Here is a 26,511-nt window from a genome sequence, read left to right as displayed (position 1 = left end):
GTACATTATGTAGCATAGCATAAATACATTTAATTTTAAATGGAAATAAAAATCAGTCCTTAGAAAAAAACATTTATTGCTGGAAACATGGTGCATTAAAGACAACGGCAGTTGTGACAGATGTGTAATATCTCTTCAATGATTCAAAGCACTAGTTTAAACACAAACATGTATTTTCCTTATTGACGCTTGGTTCAATTATACTTTTTCCATATTCATTTGAATTTCTTTTGATAAAATGCAGGACTGCACAAGCATTAAACTTAGCAAAAGACCCCGTAGAAACATTGGGCTCAAGCTTCAGCTTCCTTACAATAGATTAACAATTTGGCTAATAGCTGTTACCTAAAATCTATCAAACTATATGATCCCTCGTTTACATAATGAATTTCACACCATATACATATATGAACAAAGGTATAATACTGTGCAAACTGCAACTGCTAATAATCCCTCAGGACCAGCAGAATGTCAATTCTGCATCTCTATGTGTACGTATATTTTACATAGTCCAAATGTACAATGGAAGTAAACAAATTACAAAATTTGTGTGCTCATTGACATCATGTTGGTATTGGGAACTATTTTTACTTTCTTCATCTCAAAAGCATAAGCACATACAGAATACTCAATAACGATCCCCTTTGATAAATAATATCATACAAGTTATTACACTTTGGGAGCCAGCTTCCCAACACCTTCTCTGGAATTACTGTATATTCAACATTTTGGTTCCCTTAGACCCCCTTTGCATTCCTTTGTTAAACACCTTTTTGATAAATAGGAAAATAGGACTAATGTTACAAATGCACTCAATAGAGTTTTGTGCCACAATAGCCCGGTATAGGTTCATACCTGTAGGAGTAGGCTGAGTTCAAACCCATCAGATAGACCTATCTACATTGTCCAAGGTAACAGGAAAGAAAGGAGACATCTTCTTCCCCCTTCGGGAGAGGCCTGTGGGATCTTACCACTTCCCCGGTATGGGTGTGCCACACTCGTACCAGCCCACGTAAGTCACATGTGACTTCCCGCCAATCTCTCCAAAGTAGACAGGTTCTTGTCTCAATGCCCTATAAAACCCTGGTGCATTACAAAGACACGGAGCAGAGTGTAAGAGTCAACGGAAATGAAAGCTTGGTTCCTTCGTGGTTGTGATGAACCAAAATACCTGGTCTGCTTTGTAGCTGGTCAGCCAACAACTGGGTGCCGGTTCGTCCATCCAGAAAAGAGTCCACAAATTGACAGTGGTCCTCACCATGGCCCGACTGATCTCCAATGTTGTAAAACTTCCCTGTGGGGAGGAAACATAGAGCAGATTTCATGAAGAAGAATTCAGTCACAGCACAGTATGTGATAACAAATAAAAGACTTTCCATGCTAAAGCTCGTTGTAAAAATGCCTTAAAAAGTGACATAATTTATAAGCACATTCAAAAGAGTCCTTAAAAAGTCATAGTATAGTATGCCATAAAATATCATAGTATGGTTTGGCATTAAAAATGTAGTGAAAAATGATATTCCAATGTCATTAAAATGTCCTTAAAAGACGCTATGGTACAGTTTGTCATAAACATGTTGTGAATTGATAGTATACTATATTACCTGGTAATTATTTTAAATAAAACATAAAAAAAGTAAGAGCATCGTGAGTCAGTCTGTAATTACCGTTGAGGGAGTCGCTCAGGTAGATCTTGTATCTCAGGGAGTTGCAGAGCTGGATTCCCACAAACTTACGGTACCAAGTTCTCTTCACATACTGCTTTCCGTTGCATTCAGAGTAGTCGTCGGATTTAAATGGGAACTGAGTCCAGATGGCGTCTTTGCCTGTGACGGAATCGTTAGAAGCACAGGCATTGTTTGATGTGTGTCATCTGTTCAAAGAGGAAAGTTGTACATTTAATTTTGCTGGAACACACTAAAAAAAATTCCATATTCACCTGACACATGTTCACTCACTCGCGGATCCGCTAAGAACACCAGAAAAGGATGCAACGAATAAGGTCAATAAAACTTGAATCAACAGACATGAGACATCTTGAATCCTCGTGTTAGACAATTCTAGTTTGGATCAGTTTTCTGGTCCTTACTATACAATTATTTAATGTCTTCTCTTCCCTAAGAGCAGAGCAGAGCAGGTTTCTCTAGTAGGACTTCTCTTCTTAGCATTGGTTTGTAAAACTTGCCTGATTCTGTGCTGAAAGAAACCGGATCACTGGAAGGTCCTACTCCCATGTCATTCTTTGGTGTAACTGTGAATTCATAACTGAAAGGAAATGGAACAAAAATTAATAAAAGGCACGATTCCCACTTCATGGAGTTTTTGTTCTAAATTCCTACAAAACCTCGAGAACTGGGATGCAAAAGGACATTTTAATTTCTTTGACAGCAAAGTATAAGTCTCTCTCTTTCGCACACACACACATTGCCACACACTCGCACACATAGCTGATAGTTATTCCATATGCTGCATTCAGATGTCCCGGCAATAGTTTGGCCGGCCGACCCGCCCAGGGGAGGGTTCTGCTGAGTGCTGAGACTCCAGATGCTGAGATTTAAGTGAAAACCTCTGTGAAACTCTCCACCCAGATTTCCTCAGCTTTTGTGTCGCTCTTGCCATTTCTGAGTTGCAAAACTAAAACATAACTCACTGCGCATTTAAAGTAGTCTATTGGCCATTTAGTTCTCCTCTTTTTCAGATCAGCCAGCAGTTCAAGCATTCATCCTTTTTTCTTAGAAAATGACTGCACTCACTGCACTTCATAAAACACAATTATTCTTAAAAAATTGAAACCTGTGGTTTTTCTATCCATGTTTACTGGCTAGAAGAATGCTTCACAGTGTTTTGGGGAGCATTGGTGTCTTTCTTGACGCCCCCACCGATTCATCAGTGGAATAATATGACACCATGGTGCAAGCATGAAGCTACGCCTGCATTGGATAAAACTACGGGGAAAAGGAGCAACCTTTTATTAAATGTCTTATGTTGACAACCTTAATGTAATGTAGAGCTGGTTGTGCACAGACCCAAGGGGAGTAACACAAAGGAAAGAAATGTTAAGGTAGCCACACACCTGCTCTCCGGTTTGAGATTCTCCACGGCTGTGTGTGTCTGGTTTGTGGTCAGTACGGACACCTCGTCTCCGTTTGGTCCTTTGGTGGTCGATACGACTTCGTACTCTGACAACAGGAGCAGGAATGTCATGGTGCTTTAAGTTTAAGTTTAAACTCCACAATTCGGCTGTGAACCGCTACAAATGATGCAATCTCATTACCTTGTTACCACATGCAATAAGTTCATTTAAAGCCTTAAACCCCAGTGATGTGTTTTTGTTTCAAAAGTTTATTTTGTGTACTGTACATCTAATTGCGTTTACACTACCTCTGGTATCATTGTCAGATTTCTGCCAGTCGAGAATGACAAAAGACGGGCAGCCCTCCACGGTCACCACAGTGAGGTTGGAGGGGGGGATGCGGGGAGGACCGGTCACGTTCTGATCCCCACCCTCCTCGTCAGGGAAGAAAGCGAGGGACGAGGTGATGGAGCACGGCTCATCCGGCTTTTTGTCCGTCTTGTATATCACGTGCGGAGCTGCAGACAGGAACAAGAAACAGATCTAAAATCGACTGATCCAACCCGCCTCACGCCAACGATGGAGAGAGAACAGCCGCGTGACGGAGTCCTACCAACGAAGCGCTTCTTGCCCATGAAGTCCACGTCTGACGCGGGCATGGGCCTGAATATGGACGAGTTTTCGTTTATGTCGAAGCGGCTGGCTGAAAAGAAAACAGGAGATAGGAGTTCGGGGTGAGATTGTGGTGGCCAGCCGTAGCCTGGCAGCTCTACCGGGCCTCGTTTTCCGTAGCTCAGGCGCTGGGGCGACGGCGAGCCAGCTCAGCACCTGCTCTGGCCTGCATTCTGGCTCGTGATTAAAGCCATCTCGTGTATCTCATTACCTTTCAGGCTTCTCACCTGCACGCTGCATGGGCCGAATCCCCTCATTGCTATGACACACGTACATCTCTGTCTCGAAGACAGGAAGCTTTTAACAACTATTTCCTCCCTGGAAGGTTAATTAGCGTCACGCGTACTGTTTACTGCCGGGGCAGAGGTGGTTGTCTGCTGCTGTCTGCGCTCCTGCTTGGGCTTGTCTGTGACCGGAGGGAATGTCTTCAAGATGGACTCCTTGTTTCCCTGCTTCAGGTCCATGGGTTTGTCTGAGGACAGAGCAGCAGGAGGAGTAGAGGAGATCAGTCGTTCACCCTCATTAACTGACTCATAGTCATGCACAGTTGTGATCCATTTGCTTTGACCATCCTGCACTGAGCAGTTCAGTGGGGTTTTCCTGGCTGCAGACATTGCTTGTTGAGTATTATCTCTTGTGCTCCTTAAATGGGGGGAAAAAGGTCACCCAGAATACATCTGCTGAGACCAAGGATGCCCAGATGCTTAGAACCATAAAAACACACGTTCTGTAACCATATAAGGGAGAACAGGCTGAATGTCAAGAAAAAGGTCCTGGCGAAAAGGGCTTCTCAGATGAGCTGCAGCCTTAAGTGTTGTTTTGTTCATTAGTAAACAGTACATTTTATTACAAGCTGCTTTTTTCAGTTGCAAACAAGAGAAGAGTTCAGGCTGGTTAAAACATTGCAGCCGTGGCTTATTTGACCTTGTGGAAAGATATGTGAGTGGGACTAATAAACAAACAGGAGAACTTTCACACTAGCGTACAATAAGGATTAAGTATAGAAAGCTTCATTCAGACAGCAATAAAACATTAAAAGAAAAATCATCAGCATTTTTTAAAAAGGAAAATAAGAGCACTCTTTAAAGGAATAGTTCGTCTTTGTTATTGAGAGTAAAACAATTGAGCAGACATGAAGGACGCTCTCATGTCTGCTCAATAAGTATAAGCAAGTCAGCTTATTTACCCTACGAACGCGGTTTCACCCGCAGAAGGAAATCTAATTTACTTTTTTCCAAAGGTGTTGAGTTATTCCCTGTGAGTGCACTTTGGCTTGTTTTGTCAACTCCAACCTGGTGGATTTTAAGGAGGCATAAAACATGCTCAGCATTGGAAGGAGGAGATGAAGGAACAGTTTGAGAAGCACAGGCTGAAGACGAGCCTGCTGTTGTGTGTATAATTACAGTATACAGGACAAGGTGCAGCAGTGGTCAGAGCGGCCATCCCTGTTGCCCTCACCATGGTCACTAGGTTTCCCCACCAGGTTGGGTCTCTTGTTGACAGGAATAGAAGGACGCTGGACTGCAGGGACTTGTGGGAAACAAGATAATCCATTTTCAGATTAAGAATCACATTGATGCAGAACAGGCGGTCGGCACTGAAGAAGAGATAAAAAGAAACTGGAAACAAGTGTTGTTGGTTATTTTTTATAGTGCAATAATGAGGAAAGAATGTGAAGTTTATGGAGGGACCATAAATAGGGAAGAAGACTGCAGTAATACTTTGTTTGTTAAAATGTGAGTGTACAAACCCAGACATAATATACAAACAACAACAAAGCACATGAAAGACGACAGGCTTGCATTTAAAGTGCTTTACTTTGTAAAAGTGCTGCCACAGAGCATTTCCATGGTCTTTGACTAATGAAAACCATGTCAGTGTTGAAGAACGTTGAAACTAGAAACCGGGGCTACAGCCATTCACCCAGAAATCCCCGCAAGAACAACTTTAGAATGGAAAATCCTTATTGGATCTCAGATCCAACCGTTTTTTGTATAATTTTGACTGTCGTCATCTTGGATCTAATACTGTTCCGCAATATTCCTGCACCATGGAGAAAATAATAAAATACGCCCTAGCCCCCCTGAATAAGTCCTGCAGGTCAGTTAAACTGAGCTCTAAACTGCTTTAACGAACACAACGGTTACATTTCCTCAACGAACTAGATGAGTAAAAACAATTTAACATTAGAGATATTTGTTGAGCAGGTCTATGACTCAAGTCCTGAATCTTTCTTGGCATATTGTTGGGTGCTACCCAAACCGGTTAGGTGTGAAAACAACTTCAGAGATGTTGGGTAAACTCAGGGGAAGTTGGGAACATTCTATTTCCTTGCTTTTACCAGTTAAGAGTTCATTTCCAGAGCATCCCCAGCCTTCACCATCACTCACGTCCTTATCTAGGAGTCATCATTGGTAACTGTGTAAACACAATTCAGTAATTGTTGCGGCCAAAGCATGTTCTTTTGGATTAATTCCCTCCTTTGGAACGGACCTCCCTTTAAGTGAGCATAAATCAGTGATCTATGTCACGCACTCCCAGGAGAAATTAGTTAAACCTATCAAGACAAACTACAATAACATCTGCCAGCAAGCCTCGCTGATTAGCCTTGAGAGTGCATTCAAGGCAGGCCTGTTACTACCACGCGGTATAACGGACAGCAGATGGCAAACATATGCTCATACAGAAGGCCACACAATATGGTGTTGCAGTAATTTAAATGCCAGTCTCAGGACACGGTTACGTAGCGCAGTGAAGGACAGTCAGTCCAGCCAAGTGATGTCATGCTAAATTGGGCAGAAAATGACAATCGGGGCCATTTCATTTAATGTGAAGAGAAGTGCGCCTTGGTCCTCTCTGGAGAGGCAAGTTTCTGTTGATTGTCAAACCTCTACAACCTGCTCTGTCAAATGAAGGCAAAAATGCCCCGAAGCGTGCGTGTATATGAATATATATGCACAGCCTGCTCCTGATGTATAATTTGGCACCATACACAGCGGTATGCGTCGTCATTGTATCAATGTGTGTGAATGTTGGCATTCAACAGTTTCTACAGCGGGTGTGTTTAGTTTGCTGTCGCACAATAAACCCCTCAAACAGCAGGCCGAGTCTCTGCTGAGCCAAAGGCCTCGGTTTCAGTTCTGCGATGATGTAAAACAGCAGCCGTGTTGTGAGTGCTGGCTTCTGTCAGAAAACTTCAGGGCGAGAACAGGAAAATAATTTGAAACAAAACACCAATATATTATATATATATATGAATATATTCCAACTGAAAAACATACCCGTGTCTCCCATCACTGGGCTTTGTTGCTTTTACTCAGATTTCATGCATGGGATTCATGGATGGACACTGCCCATTGCACACCTGCGGTCCGCTAAAAGCAGATCTTTGAAATCATTTCAAGTAGAAATGCCAACGTGAAACTGAGCTCTATAAAACTGTCAAGGAAAGTCTCTAATTCACAGCAAAAGCAAACGTTGTTCTAGCTGCTGTCTACTATACAGGGTCGCAGTGTGCCGCGTAATATAACAAATAATGACGATAATGTGCTGTTTTACATCTTTTACTCCATGCGGGGGAAAGGTGACCAATGTGCTGCGTCTTTGTGGAAAGGAAGAAGCAGTAACAAGAAGCTTTGTGCAGGAAAGCGGGCAAAGTTACTTATTTTCTGTAGAGTTCCTTCCAGAGAGCCATCTGACTCCTTGAAGACCTCTGAAACTGTCAGTTTCCAGAAATAACACACATGAGGACTGGACCTGGGACTGAAGCACAACCTGTGCTCACTCCATGCAAAGAGTGAGCAGAGCGTCAGCATCGATACATGTGGTCAAAACTTGGTTTGCATTACTACTTGAGATGGATTCCATCGCTGTAATTACCCGAGCCCGCCAGGCACAATCGAAACAATGTGAGAGACCAAAAAAAGGACAGAGCACATTCACCTTTCGCAACAAGCAGGCTCAAGCTAGTCTAAAACTAATTGAAACCAGTGCCCGATTACAGGTCCATATGTGGCTAGACTAAACAATGTGAAGAGGGCCGGTATGTACCAAAACGAAAAGTATGGCTTCAGTCTCAGTGGAGGTTATGGGGACGAAAGGACCACACAGATGATGATCAGACACAAAACGTCACGCTGACACACGAGGTCACAATCACAAAGCATGAGAGGATTGTGTCAAAAGCAAAAACCCGTGTGAGATGGGACATAGCAGTGCCTCTTAGGTTAGTGAATGAGGAACACTCAGGAGGTGGTTATCTTTGTTTGTTTACCAGGTTTGTCTTTCGACCACACCACAGGTTTAGGTAGAGCATTGCTCTTATGACGCGCCCCATCGGCTGTTGGAGGGAGAAAGAGGTTTGTTATATAGTCATTTGTTTCACTGTGATGAACAAATTCCAAATAAGAAGAAAGAACGTCAGAAAACAATAAATGCTTGTTGTCTTTCTTTCTTACCATCTACTTTTCTTTCTGTCTACTTTCAGTTAAAACAAAGCTGCAGACTTTGTTGTTGTGTGGTTTTTGTTCTGGATACACAATTGGGAATGCCATGACTATAAAACCGCTCATTTTGTCGTTTGAAATTTGAATCTTTATTTTTCTCCAACTCTTTGGGGAGAGCGGAGGAGACGCAGTGACAGAAAGAAAAGAGTGACTGGCTATGGAAGCTATACTGTCTGCACAGTGCTTGGCTTGGCATAGTTGGTGTAAAATGTGATGTGTTCTGGCCAGTTTCTGTGGTCCAGAATTCCCACCCGGCAAGATGGACTGTAAATCATGTTAACGATTCTGACCCGAGAGACGTCCGTGCTGCTCGTGGCAAAACTGTGAAACACTCCTGGAGCACATGTGGCAGAGTGTGAGAATATATGGACTGTGAGCTGAGGTAGACGAGGAGATCAGAAGGGAGGAGGAGCATCCAAATGGTGGTGCAATTGTGTGCATTCACACAGATAGAATGCTACATCAAGGACCATCAGTTTCGGTTTGTGACGCACAGTTGCAGACAACAGCACGAGAAGTGCCACCAAGGGAGGATAACCTGAGGGAGCTACTCGGGAAAAGGGAAGGAAAGGAAATTCGGATCTCCATTACCCTCAGGTGTGTGGGAGCTGTGAGGAGAGGTGAATATCTTGGGTGGAGAAAATGGCCTGCCATTATTACGAGTGGAATGAGGAGGAGCCTTGGCGCGGGACCCCGTGGAGTTCCTTCCCGAAAGACGAACTGATGAACTAATGGGAGAACGAGGAACTTCAGGTACGGATGGCCTGTGGACGCCTGTTCCTAAATAAGCAGAAAGGCATTTTTGGTGGTTAGAGATGGTCCACTCCGGTTAACTTCACCTAGATGGAATAAATGAGACAACACATTGGTGAAAACAACGTAGAACAGTGGACAATGACTGGAATGACAGAAAGGCATAGATGAGATCGAAAGCTGGCAAGACTGTTCTGGCCGTGAATGGGGCGGGGGTGAAGTGAAGGCACGCATGGAGGCAGGGGCAATGATGGGGTGGGTTGTGTAGGGTGGTAGGATGGAGATGGAGATGGGGAAGCAGTGATATCATCCAATGGTTTGAAGTACAACTGAAGCACTGGGCTCCATGTGACCTGACGAAAGCAGAGATGATAATGGGACAAACTCGTCATGGCGTTTACCCTGATTGTAACTACCGGCCTTCTCTGTAGCCAGGGCAGGTCTTGGTAGAGGTTTGCCCTCTTCTGGTGGACTAGGAGCTGTATAAAAGAAAACTCACTATTTATCTAACATAGGACCAATTTATTATTTACTTTTAAAGGGGGCATAATGGAGATAATGGAAGAGGAGGTTGTTGTATTGTATTTAAATAAAATCAGCTGTGGGTTTCTTGTGACTATGATATCCACAAAGAGAAACTCACGTAGTCAGAAAACTCTCAACTCTGGACTAGAGTAAAACTTTTAAATGGTGAACATATACGGACTCCAACATTGTCTTTCTTGTATGAGTTTCTCAAGATGACTATATCAACCAGATTTTAGCAATGTCTATCTAGTTTTTCTTTAAAAACTCAATACAAATAAACATCTTCTAATCAATATGCCCCTTTTAAAATGAAATTTAGAGGCGGTCTTAGTACTTAATTGTACTGATGGCAAAAAGAAGGGTCTTTACCCGTAGAGACTGCCTGCCTTGGGGTCACCTTGGTGGGATCGGAGTAGGTCCTGGTCTGAGATGGAAGCCCAGGTTGAGGTTGTGGCCTGGGTAGAGGTTCAAGCGGGGATTGAGTCTGGGCGTTGGGGGCGGGATTTGGTTTGGGAAGGGGCTGAGTATGAGATACAGGTTGGGCCTTGTTCTTCGTTGGAGGTTGTGTTTGGAGCAATGGCTGAATCTTTGTGTGGGCTTCATGCCAGTCCCTTGTTCGGGGCTTTCCTTGAGACTGATTTTTTGTTTGAGGCTGTGTTTTGAGCTTAGGTTGAGGAAAACTGATTATTGGTTTCCTAGATTGTTGGTCCTTCGACTGCTGCGTGGTTGTAAGCTGAGCCTGTGGGTTGGTTTTTAAAGAAAATTGTGGGTTGATATTTGTTTGAGTTTGTATTAGGGTTTGTGGCAGAGTTGTAGTTGTAGATTGTGGTTGAGGTGTTTGCACTTCAGGCTGGGTCGTTGAATGAAGTTGTGTTTGAGGTTTGACCAGGTTCATGGGCTGGAGTGTTGGTTGAGGTTGTGGTTCGTCCCGGGGATGGGTTGAGGTCTGAGGCTGTACTTGGGGATGTGGCTTTTGCCGAGATTGTGACTGAGGTTTAGTTTGGAGTTTGGGCTGAGGTGTTGTTTGGAGCCGTGATAGAGGGTGGGTTTGGATTTGGGACTGGGATGGACGTTTGGTATGGGGTTCGGGTTGTGACATTGGGAAGTTGGGTTTATGTTGTGGTTGGGTCTGGGTAACGGGTTTTGGTTTAGGTTTTTGAACTTGGGAATTAGGTTGTGGTGGTTTTTGATCCTGTGTCTGCAGCAGAGAATTAGCTTGAGGTTGTGTTGGAGGTTGGGCCGATGGCCTTTTTTGTGGTTCACCCAGAGGATGTTCTTCATGTTCCTTAATATTTTTCTGAAAAACTGCCATGGTAGTGGCTATAATGTGTAGTGGAAGATGGGATTTGGGGGCTTTTGTAACCTCCATAAAAGGAGGCAACACAGATGTGGAGAGGTCCCCTCCTCCTGGGTTGTGTGAGAGAGAAAATATATCCATGAAGGCTCCATACCTAGCTAGAAAATATCATTTTGAATATAATATTATTTAGGCAAGGTTCTTTTACAAAATTAAATAAAAAATAAAATTACTGGAGGGAGAGAGAGAGAGAGAGAGAGAGAGAGAGAGAGAGAGAGAGAAAGAGAGAAAAAAACACAGGAAGGCAGAGAAACCAATAGAAAACATTGATATTTGAAAGATTTAGAACAGTTTTAAAATACCTCTCATTCTAGAAGATGTTGGTCATTTTAGTGTAATTTGTCCACCAACCAAACATTTTTATGATTTGGAAACTATGGAAACTATGGCTGTCCCAACAGAGACTGGATCCTCCAAATCAACCTATTAATTTGTTCATATTCATTTGACTAACTTCCTGGTGCAAAATGAATTGTGGTATAATGTGATTTAATCTTTCCAATCCAGGCTGCGTTTGAAGGAGCCTTTGAAATTATAAAAGTCTATTATGTTTTTTGGATGCATCCAGGTTGGTTGTTTGATGCATTCAGCACAACATTGTGACAAAGCAATTGAACGACCAAGCTTTATAATAATCAATAGAATTAAGGTTACCTGTAAATATTGGAAAAAAATATAAATAGGCAAAAGACCGTCACTTGCTCTATGTGTTCGTTCCTGATCACGTCCTTTCGTCTGAATACAAACATGTCAATATTAATTTGGTTTTGTGGTAATTCTTTTCTGGAGAATGGGCTGGTATTTTATATTAAATACTGTAGATCTTACATACATTTCAAAATCAGTTACTTCAACTTCACTTAAATGACAGAACCCAGAAATTATTACAAATCCCTGTTAGCTTTGTTGCTTTGCTAAAATATCCTATTCAATCAGAACATGCTTTTCTTAATCTTGTAGCTAATTACAGAAGACACTGTGAAGCATTTACAGCCGATTCTGCCACGTCTGTGACTGAAGAGAACCTGAATAAGAGCGATGGCATTTTTTCAAAAGGAACCATTATTCACTGATTACCGATTGTCTGTTTGTTGGCCGCGGGCCGTGCGGATCCACTGGTCAACAGAGATTCCTGAGCAGTAGTTGTGGTGGGAGCTGAGAAATATAGTGTACATTAGTAGACCTGGGGGAAAAGTTAATATTGTATGTGCTGCAGAATGTAAACAAATAAAACTGTGGAATAAACAATGAAAAGGACAGTGAGAGAAAACACATGTTCACATATAAGGTCAAGACTGTTTTTCTGACCTCAGATCTCTGAGTTTTACGCCAGAAAAGTAATTACCAACGGTTGTCTTTGGGGCTATGTTCCGCAAAACAAGTTGTCCACCGTGGGTCCTGTTATGGGGAACTGACATGGAAGTAGAGATTTAAGTCAAGGTGTCACACATAAGATCTCCTTAAAATCCTGAAAAAAAGAGTTGTGTAGATTATAAATATTCATGCACCTACTCCAACACAATTCATTCTCATGAAAAACTTTTCTGGCTTTCTCCAATGACTGACTCTTACTATATATATAATACTAATGTTAACAACCTAGTTGTTATACTTCATGCATATGCTGTTTGGTGCTGTACTGGCAATGTATTGCAGGGTTCTGACCCTTATATGCTGAAGACTAGTGCCGGCAGTCAACAATTAAACTGGAATGAACCGTAAGAGAAAATCTAAAAGGTGGTGTGCTTGAATTCAGAAATACTTTGTGTGATTATTTCACATTGCACACACTCTTATTGGTTGTAACTTGTTGGGTTGGGTTTATCAGCTTTTTTGTTATCTTGATTTGTGGAGCACACAGTAGATATTGCAAAACCGATCAGCATGGACTCAGAGTTGGCATAGTTTCTGCAACAAACCAGCAAGATGAAAATTAGGAGTTTAAAAACATTGGACTCGATATAAACAGGTCCTGACTGATAAACGAGGAATCATAAGTCTAAGATAAAGTCCCTGCAGTGCACAGTAGAGTACAGTAAGGGTCAGTGACAATGGCTGAAAGAAAATCTTTTGCGTGGTGATAAATCACAGTATTTCATAAACATTCTGCTTCTCTATAAAAAAAGGCTCAGTGGGCTTGACCCAAAGCGGCATGTCTCTATTGACTTACCATGGTGTGGAGAAAAAGGGAAGGAGTGTGGACCTGGCGTTAAAGGTTTCTGAAGAGTGAAAGACAAAAAGAAGAAGATTGAAAGACATATTCCTCAACTTCACGTCAAATGTATAAAGTTATTTGAAGTTTTCCTCTGGTAGGGCAACTGTTGTGGTTGATTCAGCTGTGGTGTTTTACGAGTGCGGAGCCAGGAGCATGGCACATTGGCCCTCCGGTGACAGTAAACCTATTTTATCCTCGTATGGCACCAATCACCAAGACAGATTCCTCCATGTGTAACATACGTGGCAATAAATGACTTCTGACTTCTGATTCTGAACTCAACGCCACTAATTTCCACAGTTAGCCCTCCTCTTCTATCTTGTCTTTTTCTTTCCTTTTTTCCTCTTCTTTCTTCCTTGCTAGGTACAGACTGCTCTCTTGGCGTGGTTGGTCCTGGCTGAACTTGTGCTGTTTCCATTCGACAGTTGGATGGAAAACTAATGAGGCAAACAACCCAGAGAACCGCGTAGTGCTCAACATGGACTCTAAAGCATTTTGACTGTTCCAAATAAACAACCTGTTCCCAAATGTAGTCATTGTGAGGAAAGGAGGTGTCCCTGAAGTTTCACTAGTTTATAGCCACTCAAGTTTAATTTCACACATCCATAGTCTAATATAAGACAATCTACAAGATACAGCCTCATATTAGAAATACTGCTTTAATTTAAGTGATAAAATGTGTCCAATACTTACCACAGGGTTGACTGGACGCTTAAAGATTTTCTTGATGTTCTTTTCTAGAAATATGACACAAGATGATCACTAAAGACATCAGCGCACTGGAACTAATGTAGCAGGAAATGGACTAAACAAAATCAACACTTTCCTCAAGATGCATTTCATCTTGGAAGAATCAATGAGAGAGTTCCTCAGAAGTGCCTTGAATGTTTCCACACGATGGTTTTTATTCAGGCTGAATAAAAACCATCGTGTGGAAACATCAGATGGATCTGATACGATTGAAGCAATACTTTGTTGAAGCGGGGTTTAATTTGTCCACAGAGGACAAGACCGAAGTGGTCCGACTGACCCTTTCTACCTCCAAATAGGCCCAAGCATACATACATCTTGTGTTTAGCTACCTATTTAAACCTATATATGTCACTGTGACTGACATAGCACTGCATGGATATTTGATGATTCACTTTTAATGGTGCTTGTTTTTAGTCTTTTTGCAACCGCTGCAGTGCCGTTGGACACTTTCAAAACGTACCTTCTGTGCCCCCTGAGCTGATGTTGTGAATGACCGGCTTGCTCCACACTCCCGTGCCGTCCTTGGAGGTGGGCTGAACACCGAACTCATAAACCGCGTTGGGCCTCAGGTTGTCGATGACCGTGTCGCTGGTGGGGCAGGTTTGATAGTGCCACTTCCTGCTCCGCTCGCGGTAACGCACGGTGTAGTGTCTGAGCGGGACGAACACGAGGATAAATCAGCAAATCAAATTACTTTAAAGAAACTCAGACATCGAGATGGACGAGTATCTAGAAGTACAAATATCAACTGCTGAGTACATTCAGAGCCCATTAAACTTCATTTTCTTGTCCTAAAAATGTTCAGCAGGGGTTGATTTTAGTTTAGGCCGGTTTTACAAGAAAAATACAAAAATACATTTTCCAAACGGCTTCTAGTCTAATCTTTTTTTTTTACCAGAAGACACACATGAAACTAACATTAAACATAAAACCAGGGAGAGATTTTTTCTGAAAAGCGGAGTAGAATCTGTTCAATCAAACCCTTTGAGAACGTATTTTTTAAATTACATGACAACTTAATAATAATAATGATTTACTGTTAATAGTTAAAATGTGTGTGTGGAAAGAAGAAATGAAGTTATATTTTTTCATGCTTACCCAAACTAAAATAAAAGAAAGACATACAACTAAATCTCCATGCATTAGTGCTTTTCTCTTTTCAGTATACCTCTGCCACTACATTTCTACTACTGTTGGCTTACTTTGAAGTGTTGACACAAGCTACATTTTTGTGGTTGGGCAGAAAATTGTAATAATATACACCCAAATCCTACCAAACCTACTACCAAAACAGATCAGCACAAATACACATGGGCATTGACCACACCATAAGCCCACACTACCACTAATACTAAATAACTGTTTGGGGACATTGAGCTTTTTTGGGGTTACTTAGTTGATGTTACAATACATTTGGTAGTAATATATGGTTTGATTTTTGGTATTAGGCCTGTTTTGATTAACCATTGGGGTGACTTTGTTACTCAGATCTGGCAACCCTGGAACCAATCGCAAATCTTGTAAGGGGAAAAATCACAATGTGTACATGATGTACATATTTTACATCCGGTTAAAACTCCATCAGCATATCGTAACTGATGTCAACTGATCAAATAAATGGCCATAACTCTCTGTTTAGACATTATAGAAAACCTCTTACTCCAGAACTTGTGTTTTCCTCTTCAGTCTTTAAGTTGTGCTGTGATAGATGTCTGTACATACATGGATGTCTCTAGCTTCTGCAAGAGCTACTGCATTCTTTTAGTGTGGCCAAATTCCACAATGTAAACAAATACAGGGGCTCAAGTAAAACCCAGCAAGCTATTTGAATGCATTGTACCACTATATATCCTGTTTAAAGCAGGGTAGATGATCCACAGCATGATTGTGTATTGTTTGTTAAATGAAATGTGTGTTATTGTGTCATCTCACCCATCCTCAAGGCAGTCATTCATGATGTTGCCTTCATAGGGAGTTTTCAGTAGGGTCCCCCAAGACAAAAGCACTGAGGTGGGCGTTACCGACCCGATAACCAGGTGAAGTGGTTTCTGCAGTTCCACTTTACCTTTGAACAAATACACATGTTACTTTAACCTCCATGCTCCTTTCCCCCATATGAGCTCGATGACGATCTTGTAGTAGCATTACCTGTGCAGTGCTTTTTCACCTCGTTGTTTGGGATAGGCTGAACGGCGATAAGGTACTTGGGCTCCGCATCTAAACACAGAAATCAACCAGAGGTTAACATCTAAGCTCTCTTCACCACATAAAAGGTGAAAATGCCGATCGAATTTGCGTCAAAGCAGTCTGTTCCTCCTTACCAAACTCCGTCTCATACGGCTGTCCATTCTCGGGCAGCTGGATGAACTGTTTGGAGAACATGCTGCTGCCGTAGCCCAGGATGTAACCCTCGAGCTTGGTGCCAGCGTTGGGATGCAAAAACTTCATCACGATGGTGTCTCCTGTGGCGTTTATGCGGACTTTCATATTCTGACGTCTCACTGCGGAGGAAAGAGAATTTTATTCAAGACACAGTAAAGTGGAAGAGGGCAGCTACTTCAGTACAATGCAAGCATTTAAAGATACAACCGAGCTTTCGGTCATTGCACGGTCAGGGCTAATCCCTACAGACGGCAGCCAGGAGTTCAAAATACACGTCGAAAAAAAACCTTCTCTTACGTTCCTGTCTTGTTTCGTGAAAGGAGAATGCAAGGCTTGTAGGAAGACTTTACAGATTTACACCTGCTTCTATTTTACAACACTTCTGTCCTCACCTCACACTGGTCCCTGTTCTGCTGAGGTGTAAGTTTTACTGGAAGGTAATAATGGTGATTTTAGTGAGCTGAAAAATTGAAGTGCCTAATAACACGATTTTTATTTGAATTTAAAAGCATCATAAACTGCATACATTGAAGCTTTTATATTGGGTGTCAAAATATTTGTCAGTGCACAGCTTGCTTTTCAAATATATATGTTATTTCCAATTAAAATATGCGAACAACCATTATTAAAACTTTAGGTTGACTCAGGCTTGTGTTTGTTTGACCAGAAAGTGGAAGGATGTAATGTGTTTTTGTGTTTCTCCCTCCCGTCCTGTCCTCACATCACTTTCTCAAGAAACTGCATATTTTGTGCCAGAACTGACTTTTCCATGATACAGTCCTAATCAGCAGAGCCTGGGGACAAATACTAGACAAGTACCGGCATCAAAGGGTGTGATGCAATAGACCTAGGGACTCGGGAAATAGGAATTTGTTGTTTGGAAAAGTTGTTAAAGATTGTGTTTCTGGCATTATTTTTTTTCTGCTTGCTGAGGTCACTCAAAGGTCATGAGGATCACACCCACTGCAGCGACCAAAAAAACCCTGTTGGTCTGTGTTCAAAATTAGGATAAAGGTTCTTGAGTGGTGAAGTAAAGGGCAGCTTCTCGAGCCAAACCAATTTGGATACATTTCCTTACCAATTAGGTTACGTATTGGAGGATAGGACCTTTATTACTATTAAAAATATGTAAGTGTGTCTCGGTAAAGTGAGGCATGTTACAAAATAGCACATTGAACTGACAAGCAGCTCAAGAACGATAACGGATGGATGAATTTTCAAATCTTTTTCTTGGCTCTGCTACGCCGAGAACCAGGCATGTTAGCAATTAGACAGTTTCTAACAGGAATGCTCATCATTACTAGATAACTCCAATGAGTGCAGCTGGGCCAGAAGTGTGACTTATGAATGACAGTACATCAATAAATAACCACACCAGTCTTGGATGATAAATGGTGAGGCATGAATGTAGCCGTTTTTTATTACCTCGCGGTTATGTTTTCACCATATTCAGTGTGTTTTAATTCAATGCGTAAAGCCCTTTAAGTCAAGAAAGAATTAAGAGCTTATTTATGAATTCAATTATATTTCCATGCTCTGTTTCTTTTATTTTTATGCGGTGGAAATCAGAAAAAGACCTTACCTCCATTAGTCTACCAGGCTTAGAACTATGGACTTGCTGCCTGGATTATGGCTTGTGTTTAAGCATTAAATGAAATAGTGGAACTTTGCATGAGTAATATTGCCAACGGCTGCCAGACGCCAAAACAGACACCGACAGCGAAAGAGGGGGAAGCCCTGCATTTGAAAGATACCCTCACACTTTTCCAGCTAATGTGCTTGCTACCAAAACTGCATTTGTTGTGATTCTTCCATCAATGTTTCCAATAAAACATGAGCGGGATTGGCTCTGAGGGAGAAGGGCTCGGAGAATTTTAGGAAACTTCTGGCAGCGTGGATTCAACTCCAGTACAAGCAAACACTGGCTCAGTCCAACGACAACCCGTCCAGAGCTCGGGCCATTTGGCCCACACACCACTTAGGGACTGTTAAGACTAATCAGTATTTCCAAAGTTAAATGAATAAAGCTTTAGGAAAACATCCAATCCCATTCCTGGTAATCAATCAACTGCAGCGCAAAGGGAAACTATTCACATTTAGCTAGCCAAAGAAAAATCTGCTAAGGAACAAGGTCATACTGTGTGTTTATGTGGATGAATAATAGGGAAAATAATAATTGATTATTTGAATTCCAAATTCTTCCAGAGGGTATCTCTGCTGGTGACGCTGAGACTGTCAACAGCATGTAAAATCAATAAATTATAATTTAATCCATGATCGTACCCTTAATAACCGTGGATGGATTACTGAACAGACCAACCAGGCAGAAACGGCAAGAACAAGATGCAACGTTTAGACACAGTAGCCAAAAAGAGACGATGACACGAAGACACAAAACCACCTCAAAGATATGCAAAATGACTGTGAAGAGACACAAAACCATGACATAGAGAAGCACAACTACCACCAAGAGATGCAAATTACCACAGAACGCAAAAAACAGCATAGTTGCAACCACAAATAGAAGCTAAATGAATAGAGAGAGATGCAAAGAGCATTTACAATAGGGCTGTCAATAGATTGATGTTGATCTTGATCTAGATTGATCCCCACATTTAGCAGGACGTTTTCAAACCACGGTCTTTTAGGGACACAGTGGTGGTCCTCTGCAGACTGTGTGCCGCGCAGGGTAACATTTGATGCCCTGAGGCAGCTGAAGAAATTCAACCTGCCAAAGACGATGGTGGTCCACTTCTACACGTCCATCCTCTGCTCCTCCATCACCGTCTGGTACGCTGCAGCCACAGCCAAGGACAAGGGAAGGCTGCAGCGTGTCATCGGCTCTGCAGCCGTCCGGAGACAAACAGGTTTTGTCTCCGGACAAAACCTGTTTGTGCCCCTTCCATCTGGCAGGAGGCTGAGGTCCATCACGACTAAGACCTCCCGCCACACGAACAGTTTCTTCCCGTCGGCAGTCGGGCTCATCAACAGAGCCCGGTCCCCCACTGACTGACAATAACATTCCACCGGTCACTCCCCTTCACACTGCACATGTCACTTTAACTGTAATTTCTCACTCATCACTTTGTCGTCACTCGTCACTTTGTCACTTGTTCGATAGTGCACTTTATTTTTTAACTTTTTAAATATTTTTAATTTTTAACTTTAACTTTATTCTTATTTTATACTAACCCATAGCCTTATTCTACTAACACATTGCATTAGGATCTCATTTTATTTTATTACTTGTGCACTGCTGTCTTCTTGTATGTTTGACATATTTTGGCAATAAATATTTCCTGATTCCTGACAGCAGCTAGCTTTGCCTAGCAGCTAGCTTAGCATAGCAGTGCTTTAAGTGGTCTGTTTGCTTCTCAACCCCCTTTGTTTGACACATGGAGTAATTCCTCTGCATAGCTCTCTGCTCCATGTTGCACCACTGTATGTTTTACTTCCAATGCTAAAAGCTCCGTCTTGATGTAACGTTAACTGACTGCAGCTAGCGGCCGTTTTGTTTCCGCGGTTAACTTCCCGTTTACTTCAGGAACCGAAAGTAAACAAACGAACGTTAACTACGTTAAAATATTTTGTTGCATTAATCTAGGCCACATTAATTGCATAGATTATTACATTAATGTTGACAGCCCCAATTTTCAATATGTGGGTCCTGCTCTTGGAAGAGGTGGGGCACTAAATAGCATATCAGAGTATCATTATGCTTCACTTTATAAACATAAAACAAGGGAAATGTTAAGAATAAACATGTCAACTATGCCAAGATATAGCCAACAATAAATTGTTTTAATAAATACATTTTTTGTTACGTTTTATCATGTAAAAAGATGGTGTCGGATTCTGGAGACAGCTTCACAAATGTTGTCTATCAGATGGCCTACTGGGAATCTCGAAGTGAAGAGAGGACCGGACATAAGCTGTCTGCCTCCCTCCCTCACCAATTCGTCAACTATCGATCAAGATCCATCAATGTGCCGGAAATCTACCAATGCACAACGCCACATTCTTCAATAAACGTTTCACCGTGGTATTAATTCGGTTTTGGACTTGTTTCAAGAGTATGTAATCGTCCTGGCCCGGAAAGCAGAGACGCCCTCAAACCTGAAACTCAATCTTGGCTCAGCACAGCATCTACCTTGAATCATCATCAGTGATGGATGATCCAGCGGGAAAGGGAGTAGGTTGACATGGTTGTCAGCATAATGCGCCCGCTTTCCACATTACACATGATATGCAGCATATGGCAAATACATATTACAATGTGCGCGGTGCACGTGCAAACATGTTTTGGCATCAACACGTTGCGATTTTCTGTCTGACATGGAAGCTCTTTCATGCTCAGCTGTCTCTCTCCTTTGAGTTCACACGAGAAGCAGGGCAGTATTAAGGTAAACACTGTTAGCATAAATAAAACATCATCTCAAGACTTTTCCACTCATGTTGGTGTAGGAACTAATGAACTATAAATATCTTAAGCAAAGAGTCAAAAAAGAGAGGGGGGCTTGGAAAGAGACTACAAGGCAGGTTTTGTTTTCTAATATGCAATGGAAAATAACTTTTCCACTCTTTGAAATGAATGTGGTGGTATTGGTGGTTTGTGGTTAGAGGTAACATGTAATGAAGTCATGTCAGTTTGTTTTGAGCATCTGAACATCACAGCTGAGCTGTACAGACTATAAATACCCCCTGACCACTGGCAGAATCAGGCTGCCTGAAGGCAGGGGAAAAACATAATTCAATGCTTATGTATTTATGCATATATATAGGCTACTTTAGGGTGGAAGAGGTTTTAAACTGACTGCAGATGAAACACTTCCTGACTTTTATGCAGCTCTGGAACTCTGTATTTCAGCCTCTCAGGTTTCTGTCCAGGAAGAGGATGGGTAAGAGAGGGGACTTGGCTTGCAGCTCCGTAGAGACAGAGTACGTTTTATAGCCCCTTGGTAATAAAGTCACCTTCTTTTAAGGCAATGAAGTGTGAAAATATTTCTCAGCTTAGTTCCAGCCTGAGCACGTTGGGTTTGAAATAATATAGCTGTCGAGCAAACGACAGTTGAACTGACCGCTATTACCTCTAAACGGAATGTCCTGAGCCTGCAGACTGAAGACATATTCATTACCGGAGCCTCTTTGATACAACCAACAATCATCTCATATGGGTCCACGTGAGGCCTCGCCTTGCCGCCCAGCTGGAATCATACTTTGGCGTTTTCCCCCACCATGGCGGCTTCCATGCTGGTCACTCCACTCGCAAACTATATATTCCACCTGTCAAATTTAACATCAACAAGCTGTTTTCTCTTTCCCTGGAGCTCCTCCACCCCACCCTTCTCCTTCTTCCCGCAATCTTTCACTTTCACAACTATGTGTCAGCAACAAGCATTCAATCAACCTGATCCATGTAGACTTCTTAATGTCCTTTAAATGAATCTATCCTGTGCCCTAATCTCCTCTTCCTCATTCCATATTTCCTATCTGTTAATCTGAACATGATACGTTTGGCCGACGTTTTGTCCGACTCAGCAGAGGTTTTACAGTCTATATATTGTCCTAAAGTGGGGTACGGGTAAATCATTTCGTATACTACAAAAGAGCATCTGCAATGTTAAATGATCATTAAAACCTGAGGAAGTAGCGATTGTCTGACGGTGCCTAAACCTGTCAACGCTATAATATCTATGACATAAGAAAGCAAACACACCTCATTCCATGAAGAAGAGAGATGCTGCTGTTTAACTCCCAAAGCAATAACAGTTTCCTTTCATCTGGCTGCCAGAGCACCCGGGGATTTTGCTGCAAGCCATGTTCGCCCAGCAAGTTACGCACCGGGCGAAGCATTTTCCCTACTGTGCTGACCTCGTTACATCAACTCCAGTCTGATCACCTCCAACCCCCTTTACTGCAATCAGATCTCCAAATGGGCACCTAAGTTTAACTTGGAAAGCTACAAGGCATAGAGCCACATGTTCCTGTGTGTGTGTGTGTGTGTGTGTGTGTGTGTGTGTGTGTGTGTGTGTGTGTGCAGTGAGATAATGAGGCAATATGGATGATGTGTGTCTCCAGACTGAAACCAGACCGAGGCTCGACACAATATAATTCAATGCTTTTCAGTAAATCTGACTTTATGGCATGTCAGAGAAAACACTGCACAGGAGGCTTTGGGAGCTCTGACACTGCGTCATCTTCATCTTCAAATGCAAATGGCTGTTTGGTTTGAATGTTTTCCATAATTAAAAGACGCTGTTATAATCGTAAGTTTAGCTGTGGATGGTTTGAAAACATTTCGTACAAGATTTGACCAAAAATGATCCGTTTGCCTCAATGTCCATTAAGAAGTTATAATAGTTGAACCATGAAAATAATATTATTGCCAGAAGATAAAAATGAAAAGAACTACCCAACTTACAAACTCATCATCATCTGTTGAGTGGGCAGTAGGTTCCAGGAAAATCATATACAAGTCTAACCTCTGACCCACAACCTGGAAACACATCGTTAAAACCTGCGAGCAGTAACTGACCTGTTTTTATTGGTTTGCTCCCCTCATTTCAAGGAAATATATATATACACTCCAGTCTATACATATATATATATATATATATATATATATATATATATATTTATGTACAACATAATATGAAATACCTTTGTTCCAAGAATATAATGTCAAGAGTCATACATCAAAAAATGGAGGGAAAGTGCTACTGAAATGAGCTCCTAATTCAAAATAATAACATAATCGACTAACCAGTATATTAACAAATTTAAAAAAGAACCAAAATATAGCAAATTTCTCATAATTTGGCAAAATGCCTATCTAAAATATTTGGTACGCTGCTCTCTCTAATAAAAGCTAAATATAAAATACAATCAAAAGAATAGGAGGTTATGCTTAGCGAATATCAGGGTGGAAGGATGAGGAAAGATTTCTACTGGTTGACTTTACTACACAGTTTGTTCACCTTTGGCTCTGTTCTTATGCATTTGGAGATTTCTGCTCATCAGAAGCTTCCAATTCTTTTTAGAATTTTGTATTTGTCAAACCGGATCCATCACTGAAAATACTTTGTAGTCGATGGTTGTCTCAATATGCGTGCAAAACCTTTTCTCTTGTAATTTATCCTTGAAACAAAAACACATCAAAATATGACATAATGTGTCTCCAAGCGTGTCCCAGCATGTCTTTGGCAGAAGGCAGAGTGAAGCCATGGAAAGCCATCAGTGAATCACAGGGTTTCCATGGACAATCACACAGGCTTTAATGTGCATGCGTTTGGGACATCATGACAAATAAAAACAACTTACATGCATTCAGCTGTGTCTCCAGATGTGGTTAAAACTGATGCAAGCATCACCTACCTCTGCTCCTGCGAGGAGTCGAAGGGCCGGAGAGAACTATCCCAGTGATGAAAATCATGAGAAAAAGGACCTGAAAGCGGCGTGGGTGTTGCTGCATCCCCATCATCAGCTCGGCTGTGGTCTCCAACTCCGTTCAGAGTGAGACACAGAAATAAGATGCTGTCACCTTGTTGATTGATTCAATCTTTGCCAACAGGTGGAGTTAATGTGTGCTGCAGCTCAGGCTTAGCGTGACTGGAGTGGCTGGACTACTTCTCTGAGCTGGTGGCTCTCAGGACTAGTGCAGCTCACTGAAATGGACTTCTGGCTGCTCCTGCAACATGTATACCTCGACAATGGAGGGAGGGAGCAGACGGTGCCGGACACACCCACTCACATTGCACACCCCCACCTCTCCTTCTCTTTCACTTTCCATCTCACACGGTTTTTCTCTGGAAAAGGAGTGAAAGTTTTCTCCAAGCTTCCTGCCGCTCCAGACTACGCTTTTCTTCTCTCTTATGAGTCTGGTGTGTGCCCAGCAATCCTACTTTCCATCCACAGAGGCCCTTTGATGCTTTTAATTGTTCTCACTCTCTATTTCTTTTCCTCTGTCTCTTTTTCTTCTCTCACTCTGAGCACTGGGAAATCAGGGCTTTGGAAACAAGCGTGAAACGTCATGAAGAGCAACGGTTTGCAGAGGGAAACTGGAGCTCCTGAGAGAGTATAAGACAATTCATTGCGTGAAACAAGTGATCCAATACCTGAAGCAATGCATCCGATAACAAAAAAAACAATGACATCACATGCACAGCATATCAGCTGACAAAATAACAGCCACCATGTTGCCTAATTAAATATTCAAACACACGGTGGAAGCGTTTTAGAAATAAAAACTTTTATTATGTATGTATAATGAACTTGTAAGTTCATTTTAAAATGAGATTAGTTTGTGTGTGTGTGTTTGTGTGTGTGTGCGTGCGTGTCTGTTTCCTAGAGCCTTTTAATCCTGATCAGCCAAAACTCTCAGTCAGAACGGGGTGTTTGATTTTGTGCAACGCACACACACGTTTGCTTGCACGTGCATGTCTGTGTGTGCTCCAACATCTCCACCTCCCATTGCAGTCGTTTGTAGCCCACATGTCTTCACACGGGACAGGATATGATGTCACAGGCCAAAGGGGGTGTGTCTCCTGAGGAAGTCCCTAAACAGACACAGCGGAACCCCGGCCGTCATCTCGCCAGAAGCCATTAAACACAAATGAATCATAAAATGCAGTATGGTTAGTAACCAGTTTGACCAAACCTGCTTTCCTGATGAGATTGTTTGTCTATGAAATTAATTTAACTGTGGCGAGGTGAACCATGGCACACAGACACGACCACATTAACAAAAATCTATTCTTTTGTTTTTCGTCATCTACTGTCTGCTTTTATTTTGTCTTCGTTTTGTCTTCCCAGTAGTGGAAAGTAAGAGAGGCCAGTGGCCCATTTACTTATTTATGTGTTTTCCACTTGATGTAACTTTTATACCTCTAATCCATTACATTCCAGAGGGAAATACGGCACTTTTGGTTTGTGACCAGTCTCCACCGAAGGGAGATTCCCCCTTTGAACTTCTCAGATGGTTTCATTTGAGTAACTGTTTGATTTCCAAAGTGATAAAATTATTCTTAAAATCACAAAAAAGGACTGAGGGGGAGGACTGAAACCGAGATTTGTATAGCTGAAATTTGCATATAGATGAATCGCAGTTGGGACCCTTTGGATTGGCCTGGCCCATATATTAGAAAACACAGAACTAAACTACCAAGCAATCTAATTAGCTCTGACATGTTCATTTTACAAATTTACAATTTAAATGTACAATATAAAATAGAAGACTTATTGTTGCTTGATGCACCAGTAATAACAATAAAATATTCTAATAATATAGCACTCACTGGGGGATTTCTTGGTATAATACTAGTACTTTGTACACTCTACGTACATCTGGTTGATCATCTCTCACTTGGATTTGGATAAGAATCTGAATCCAGCACTAGGGGGGATTTGAGTAGTTAAATTTGAAGGTTCCTACTGTGAAATGACCCGGACGTAGTGTAAGTGGCTGCCACGACATTGCTAAGGAAAGGAGCTTCAATGCGTCCCTACTTAGCTCCTTTAGCATAGGAACCACTGGACCATCCTTTACGGACAGAAAGGAGACAACTCCGTCCCACAATTCCTTGCAGCGGCAATATTTGTGACCTATCATTCGGCCGGACATGAGAAATGTTGATCATGACCGAGAAACGTGAATAGATCATCTAACCATAAACATAACTAATTCCTTGTTAATGAAGCAATACTTTGGTCCTGGTTGTTTTATGTAGTCTGTGTGACTCAGCACTGTAACAACACACGGACGAAGACATCCAAGATGCTTCTTTGTAGTCCATCTTAGGAGAACCGCTGCAGAGTGACGTCACTAACATCAGAACTACATATCTTAGTGAAAGTGGAGTCGGATTCCCTAAACACCGCGGTTGTCTTTTCCTAAGTCCTCATAAATTCTCCTAACCATCTTTCCTTGACCCCATGAAGTTTTCCACAGGGGTCAAGGAATAGTGGTTAGGAATAGACGCCATTTTTTGACATTTCGAATCCAGCCATTTACTTACTGGCATATTTATACATCGTTTTACTGGTACTGTTGCTTTATTAAAGTATCTGAGTACTTCTTTCAGCACTATTTTCTCAGATTGAGATTCTATTGTTACAGATTACACTAGTCATTCCTTTCTCCTGATTCTTTCCATAAACACGTATGTTTTTCGAATTAATCATTCTCTCAGTGCAATCACTAATAAGTATGTTTATGCTCTTTTTATCCATGCAGTAAAGCTGCAAGAACTTTCTTGGGGCTTCTCACGCTGTGAAA

The 26,511-nt window shown here is 41.8% G+C and overlaps 1 protein-coding gene across 7 annotated transcripts; it reads right to left on the bottom strand.

Moving 5' to 3' along the window:
• Positions 1-59: 59 nt before the first annotated feature.
• Positions 60-23,943, bottom strand: abi3bpa (ABI family, member 3 (NESH) binding protein a). Of its 7 annotated transcripts, XM_040201851.2 has the most exons (23): positions 23,613-23,943; positions 16,178-16,357; positions 16,005-16,073; positions 15,789-15,921; positions 14,317-14,507; positions 13,797-13,840; positions 13,059-13,107; positions 12,234-12,299; positions 11,966-12,043; positions 9,901-10,938; positions 9,405-9,482; positions 8,842-9,030; positions 8,019-8,084; positions 5,204-5,275; positions 4,092-4,217; positions 3,687-3,776; positions 3,382-3,591; positions 3,074-3,179; positions 2,186-2,265; positions 1,940-1,969; positions 1,668-1,826; positions 1,172-1,294; positions 60-1,083 (listed from the first exon to the last, which is right to left on the bottom strand). In XM_040201851.2, exons 1-23 carry the CDS (start codon positions 23,716-23,718, stop codon positions 968-970), a joined length of 3,399 nt encoding a protein of 1,132 aa, XP_040057785.2. In that variant the 5' UTR covers positions 23,719-23,943; the 3' UTR covers positions 60-967. The 7 variants fall into 7 exon arrangements, with proteins under 7 accessions (XP_040057785.2, XP_040057786.2, XP_040057787.2 ...); XM_040201852.2 differs by lacking the exon at positions 8,019-8,084 and having other exon boundaries at positions 23,613-23,937; XM_040201853.2 differs by lacking the exons at positions 9,405-9,482; positions 9,901-10,938 and having other exon boundaries at positions 23,613-23,937.
• Between the last annotated feature and the right edge of the window lie 2,568 nt (positions 23,944-26,511).

This window comes from Gasterosteus aculeatus, chromosome 16 (assembly GCF_964276395.1).
Source record: "Gasterosteus aculeatus chromosome 16, fGasAcu3.hap1.1, whole genome shotgun sequence".
Classification (NCBI taxonomy): Eukaryota; Metazoa; Chordata; class Actinopteri; order Perciformes; family Gasterosteidae; genus Gasterosteus; species Gasterosteus aculeatus.
Note: the sequence above shows the minus strand (reverse complement) of the source record. Positions and strands in the feature narration are given on the sequence as shown.

What these genes read in the sequence shown, in the direction of transcription:
- abi3bpa (XM_040201851.2), bottom strand. Translation starts at nt 23,718, where the DNA reads ATGATGGGGATGCAGCAACACCCACGCCGCTTTCAGGTCCTTTTTCTC. An exon ending in ATCTGACAATGATACCAGAG is followed by an intron (nt 3,180 to 3,381) that starts GTAGTGTAAACG and finishes TCCTGTTGTCAG; the next exon opens with AGTACGAAGTCGTATCGACC. An exon ending in AGTGAGTGAACATGTGTCAG is followed by an intron (nt 1,827 to 1,939) that starts GTGAATATGGAA and finishes ATTCCGTCACAG; the next exon opens with GCAAAGACGCCATCTGGACT.